The 6,214-nt window shown below is 41.9% G+C and overlaps 1 protein-coding gene and 1 long non-coding RNA gene across 2 annotated transcripts; both read left to right on the top strand.

Moving 5' to 3' along the window:
• Positions 1–148: 148 nt before the first annotated feature.
• On the top strand, positions 149–744 carry LOC113320323. Its single transcript, XR_003346035.1, has 3 exons — positions 149–216; positions 327–505; positions 708–744. It is a non-coding gene; the product is annotated as an uncharacterized LOC113320323 (long non-coding RNA).
• Positions 745–3,698: 2,954 nt separating this feature from the next.
• Positions 3,699–4,991, top strand: LOC113320322. Its single transcript, XM_026568241.1, has 2 exons — positions 3,699–3,796; positions 4,460–4,991. The coding sequence occupies exons 1-2, from the start codon at positions 3,745–3,747 to the stop codon at positions 4,822–4,824; spliced, it is 417 nt and encodes a 138-aa protein (XP_026424026.1). The 5' UTR covers positions 3,699–3,744; the 3' UTR covers positions 4,825–4,991.
• The last annotated feature ends 1,223 nt before the right edge of the window (positions 4,992–6,214 follow it).

Here is a 6,214-nt window from a genome sequence, read left to right as displayed (position 1 = left end):
GGTTTGGCACCACCTGCTTCACTTACAGCTGAAAGTTCAATTCAGGTTAAAGGAATTATGATACTTCACTTGAATCAATAATTCATGTTTTTTAGGTGTTTTGCTCTTGAATTCCTTACTCACGGTTTTTATAATTGCAGCTGAATGAAATTCTATCACCAAATCCATTCTACTGGCCTCTTGATGTTCTTATGCTTAAAGTTAGTGGAACTAGAGGTTGACTAATTGATCTTTATAATGGATTCTAGATCATACTTTTCTACTTGTGTAGCTTATCATATTATTGTTGTTATGCTAACTGAACTGTCCATGTTAACATTTTGCAGATTACAATCAAATGTCTCTGCCGAAACTTGTTGCAATGCCTATGAGTTATTCTGTTCAAGCTAACCAATTCTCATCTCGGGGAAATGTAGGACGGGTAGATAAGATAATGGTTTTATACCATAGTGAGATTGATGTTGTGGCTAAAGTATATCTATTATGCTCTCACTTGCAAATTTTGGTAAGCATTGCATTTCACTGTTGGGTGTTTCATAGTTTCAGTTTCAAAACTTTAGGCTCTTAATTTTCTTCATTTCCACCAATTGATCTTTAATTTCTGAGGTAGGAATTTCAATTTCTTGATCTTAGATTTCTGAATCTGGGTTTTGATTTTGAGTTAATGTATTGAATAATTTGCTTTTTTTTGGATTATGCTGTCCAAGTCCGTTTTTTGGCCATAGAGGCTGCACCAACCACGAACCTGAATGGAGATAATGTTCCTATTATCTCGAGAAATACTGCATAAGAATGCGTGGGGAAATTTCGATGAAATCATGTACATCAACAACCATACAACTTTTTAAGCTTGATGTGTAGTTGCATCTTTTCTGATGACTACATCCAAGTAAGATTAAAGAGAATAAAAGGTAAAGATTAACAAAAGTATATAATGTGGTTCGGCCATGAAGACCTACGTCCACGGGAAAGAAGATGTTTTCTTATTGATTATAAGGTCTTACCCTTGAAAGAAGTACAAATATCACTTAAATTTCTAACTTTCTCTCTATCTAGATCTCTCTCAGGAATTCTCTGTAGAAATACCATCTATTGCTACATAAGTTGTCCATATCCTTCTACATGGACTGGTATTTATAGACAGAATAAGACTCATGAAGGTATGGCCTCGCCGAGCATGTGGAGTCCGTCGTCTACTTCCTCTGGACCTCGAACGAGCTTCTATACTATCCCTGGTGATGGCATGCTGGGTTCCTCTCTGATTTATCTTGCCATGTACACCATCGTGATGTTCTTCTCAAGTAACCTCGTGCTGCATCCTTCTCGGTCTATAGTATAGGTCGTACGAGCTCTCTGAGGTGTGGTAGACTCACTCATGCTTCTTCTGATCCTTCATTAAATGCGGTTCTCCTTTTTATACTTGACCGTCTGAATTGATTAGACCACTTCTTACATGCGTCATACATGTAACGTAGTAGCAGGCTTCTCGATTCAGATGAAACTACTTTATGGATTATGATATGGTGCTTCTCTCTTAGCGTCTCAGCATGAGATCATCTCCTGAGATGATGACACGTGGAGATCGGGTATTTTACCCTCACATTTTGCTCATTTTCTTTGCAACTTGCCGAGGGCATGATGGGAAGAAAACTCCGTAACCGTCCCGTCCTTTTCGCCGCGTCCGAGATTTCCTCCACGTCTGCACTTTTAGTGCGCTTTTACCTGTTGGACTTGAGGCGCCGGTTGGTTATCCTTTGGTTTCTTATAATATCTTTTGGGAGGAGAGAATTTCGCCTTTATTTTCTGCTTTCAGAGTTCAGAGATTTCTCCTTCTCTCTCTCCTTTGTCTCTTGTTGTTTCTTCTTAACTTCTTGTCTCCTATAAAGAAGCTTATTATGTCTGGCAGAACTCTCCATCTCGATCTTCAAGACTGTATGGTCCCCTGGCTCTACTTTTATTTTTGTTTTCTTCGGTGGTTTTACACCATTATTTTGAACAGTGTGTCTGTTATGCTTGTTTGGATCAATGGTTCTTGCCATTGATTTATTTTCGTCGGGTTCTATGATCTTCATGATTATTTTGATGATTTTCTCCGTTGCTCTTCATCTGTGAAGTTTCCGAGAATCGCTATTATCGTCTCTGTTTTGTTGCTTTTGTCCACCTTTTTTGAATTCTTCATTCTGTTTGCCTTTTAGCAATACCGGGAAAGGTCCGATGAGAAATCCAGGATCCGACCGTTCCTCCGACATTTCTGATGATGCTTTCCTGGAATAGGTGAGGGTTAGACATCATCTTCAAAGGTTTCAGATATCATTTGCTACTCCGGAGGGTTAGTTCAGTGTTCTTTCGAAGAGTCTTTTCGAGGAGAACCCTTGTGGTCCTAACGAGATCACTATTGCAGTGGGCCAACTTGATGCCGGCCTTCGTCTTCCTCTGTACTGCCCGCTAGATCCTTTCCAGTACGAGGTATTGTGTAAGCTTGACCCTCAGCGAGCTATATTTCAGCCCAATGGTAATTTTTACAGGATCGCCCGAGAGTGTTCTCGTCGAAGTCAAGGTAAGGTTACCGAGCACGAGTTGAATTAGTTCGTTCATTCTCAGAAAGACTTGTACAACTCCACTACTTTCGTGGAGGACTATTGGTGTCAACAGTCTGATACTTTTGACGGTTTTGGAGTTGGGATTTCTCGGTCTCGGAAAGCTATCCTAGGTCCTCCGCTTATGACCGATTTAGATCCTCCTGTTTCTACTCAACATCCGCTTCGTAAGACTCACGATCCCAAGTGGCTTGTTTCTCCTATTCGGGTTATGGGGCCTTACATTTTTGGTTGGGATGAACTTGGCAACGCTCTTCCTGAGATACATGCCCATCTGTCATCCTACAACCCTTGGGAGCTTAAGTGGGTCACCTCTCGCAGGCATTTATCGCAGTCTGCTCGGGATATTGAGGATGCTAAGATATAAAATACTATTTATTTTGAAGTATATATATACCTTGCCCCAGTTTTATGCCTTAGCCGCTGATGGTTTCGAGTTTTTGGCAGAGGATAAGAGTTGTTGATGGTTCTGGGCCGTCTAATGCTCCTGCGGATGTGGCCGAGCATGCCATGGAAGTGGATGTTGGTGCTTTATTTGGTGAAAATGAAGTGTTGGATCTTACTGATTCATTTTTTACGATCTTGATCAAGCTTTGATGAATGATCCCATTAATCCTGATGCCACCTTTGGATCGGAAGTGAGTCTGCCCCAAGCGAGTGATCTCGCTGACAAGGGTGCTCTTCCCGATACGAGTGCTCGGGGTGGAGGTGTTAATGTAAGTGGTAGTATTTTTGTGGTTCCGAGGGTTGGCACTCCTGGTGTACCGAGTAACTTTGCTAGTGGCTTTCCTCCTGCTCCAGTTGCTCCGTCTAGTTCGTCTTCTACCGTGTATTTGTTTAGTGGAGGATCCGAGGTTATGAAGACGCTATGCTCGGATAAGTATGCTCAGCTGAGAGAGGACGAGCAAGATCGTGTCTTAACTTCTTTGCCTAAGTCTTCTCAGTAGCATCTAGTGCATGTGGTATGTTTTGGACACCTTTTCTTTATGAGTTTTAAGTTTCTTAGTACTCCAGTTTTGACTGGTGTTGTTGTCTGCTGTACTAGAGCAATAATTTGAGGACTGGTATGCTGTCCGAGACTCGTGTTGCTAGGAGGTGAGCCAGGGATGCTGAACAAGAGGTCCAACATCTTCGTTATGCCGTGGATATGGCTAAGAAAGAGGCCTTATCATTTCTCCAGGATAAGAAGAAATTAGAAGGTATTTATTTCTTCATTCGTTTAAGTTTTGTGTCTCCATAGTAGGTTTTAGACTTCTGAATTAGCCCCTCTATTAGTAGCTACGGTTAAACGGTTGGAGGAGCAGATAGACAATGCTAGTCATAGGCATGCTAGAGAACGTAGAAGTCTTAAGCTCGATGTGAGTGCGCGCCAGTGCAAGATTGACTCCTTGGAGCAAGATAATGCAAAATCGCAGGATGATGTAGATGTACATCAGGACTGCATTGTGGAGCTTCGTGGGATGTTGGATAAGGCTAAGAAGGTAGCTGTGGATCGCTCGGATGAGATCAAGATCATTCGACTTCAGAAGGACGAGCTTATTCAATGGCAGTCCGACCATTTACCTCAATTAGCGCAAGCTGAGGATGACATAGAAGTATTGAGGTAGCTCAAGCGAGAGTTTATGGCACTTGAGAGGGAGCGTAATAGACATATGCTATCATGACCTTCTGGTGATGCGGCTATAACTCCTGTTTAAGCAAGGATTAGTGCGCTAGATACGGAAAAGAATTAATTAGAACTGAATTTAGCCGTCGTTTTAATTGAGAATGAAGGTTGCTTTGGTAGCAATATTAATTTTTTATGTATTTATTATAAATGCTATCCTTGTTGAGCTAATCATATCCGTTTGTGGTTCTTGCAGAGGCTCGTAAGCGAAGTGCAGAGTTGGAGAAACAACTGGAGGAAGAGAGGGCTGCTAGGCAAAGTCTTGATGAGGAACTTAATGAGTTGGTGAATCAACATGAGGAGGAGTTAGAGGTTGAATGTGCTGATAAGAACAAGAAGTTGAGCAATCTTCATGTGGAATTCAAGGTCATGATGACAAATGCGTGTAAAGCCGCTGTTTTTCGTGAGCGTCAAAGGGTTGCGTCAGCCAATACTTTTGCCAGTGTTGCAGTCCATCCCCTTCTTGTCCATTCCGAGACCGAGAAAGTCGTTCCCAACGTTGCTGGAGGCGAGGATCGGATGGACACTGATCAAAGCGCTCCTGGTGATGGACAGACTTGAGCTTGCATGCCCTCTTGTACATGTAGGTGTTGCCTTTTAAGGACTTTGAATTTACTTTTTTTTTACCTATGGGTTTCGTCCGAGGGTGTAGTAGTAACGTTATTTGGTAGGTTCTCGTGCTCCTTGCGAGAAGAAAATACTCTTTTATCTTTGGAAAGTCATCAACCGTGGGAGGCGTTATTTTTATACTCGTATTTTGATAAGTCCTCATACGTGGGAGGTACTTTGATATTTTCTGCTAATATGGTTAGAAACTTCTTGCTTTCTATCGTGCAATGGTCCTGCATTATTGGCTTTAAAAGGTTTGGGTGTACATTTTTGGTCCAACCATGGATGACATATCCAAGGAGTGATCAATTCCTTGATTGGATAGGTCACCTCTTACGGTGTCAGGCTTCGAATATAAAAAATTTCCCTTTAGCTTTCGTGCCTTTGTAGGCCTTTTAATAATGTCCAATTCAGGTTACACTTGCCCCTTGATTGAGTGACCAGATGTTTGAGTCACTTTCTGCTTGTTTGACCAAGTTTTTTTTTTTGGAGGGAGATATCTCGGTCGGGTGATTCTTTCCCCAGCCAGAGGTAAGTACCCCGATTATGGATATCTACTGTTATGGAGGACATCATTCGATTTCGTGATCGTGATGGCATTACCTTAGGTATGTCCCGTCTCAGGTAGCTTAGGTGTGTTACCCGCATCATTCTATGGAGAATGAAAGGTATGGCTAGCACCATGCCATAGTTTGGATGGGATTTCTTCGTAATGCAAATATGACATGATTAATCTATATGCAAATATAAAGTAAAAAACGAGAAACTAAAGGAAAAAAATTAACAAAAAATGAAGATGCAAAATCAGCAAGAATACACAAAAGGAGTAATTTTATTATCTTCAAAAGAGCGTTCGTAGACCCTTAGTACATTTAGGAGAGGTTTCATGACATGTTTACAAGTAGGGATTGGGCCCTATTCTCCTATGCTGACCTTCTAAGCGTCAGCCTTCATGGGATTTATACTACTCTTGGTATTTGATGTATTATGGATGCGTTATAGCTTCCATTTTAAGTTTGGGAAACTTGTGTGCTTCATCATCTGCCTTGGAAATGATCGTGCGGGCGTCTTTTCGAGTGGGGATAGGTTCCTCTGACTCGTAGTGGTATGGTAGGGTCTCATGCCAAGTTTTGCCATCTGAGTCGAATTGTCTCTGCCGGGCATGCGTGTCATGTCCCCGAGCATGTCTCTAGTGACAGTTGTCAACCCTTTGAGGGACCAGGGCTTGGTTTTCCTTCGGATTGGTTGGCTTTAAGGATGTTATCTCCGAAGTTAGTTCTTTCTCTCGTGTCTCGGCCTTAACCATTCGGACTATTGTATCGGCTGCTGCGATATCCGTTGT

This window comes from Papaver somniferum, chromosome 11 (genome assembly GCF_003573695.1).
Source record: "Papaver somniferum cultivar HN1 chromosome 11, ASM357369v1, whole genome shotgun sequence".
Classification (NCBI taxonomy): domain Eukaryota; kingdom Viridiplantae; phylum Streptophyta; class Magnoliopsida; order Ranunculales; family Papaveraceae; genus Papaver; species Papaver somniferum.
Note: the sequence above shows the minus strand (reverse complement) of the source record. Positions and strands in the feature narration are given on the sequence as shown.

Coding starts and splice junctions, on each gene's coding strand:
- LOC113320322 (XM_026568241.1), top strand. CDS start 3,745: ATGGCTAAGAAAGAGGCCTTATCATTTCTCCAGGATAAGAAGAAATTA. Junction 3,797..4,459: donor GGATAAGAAGAAATTAGAAG/GTATTTATTTCT, acceptor TGGTTCTTGCAG/AGGCTCGTAAGCGAAGTGCA.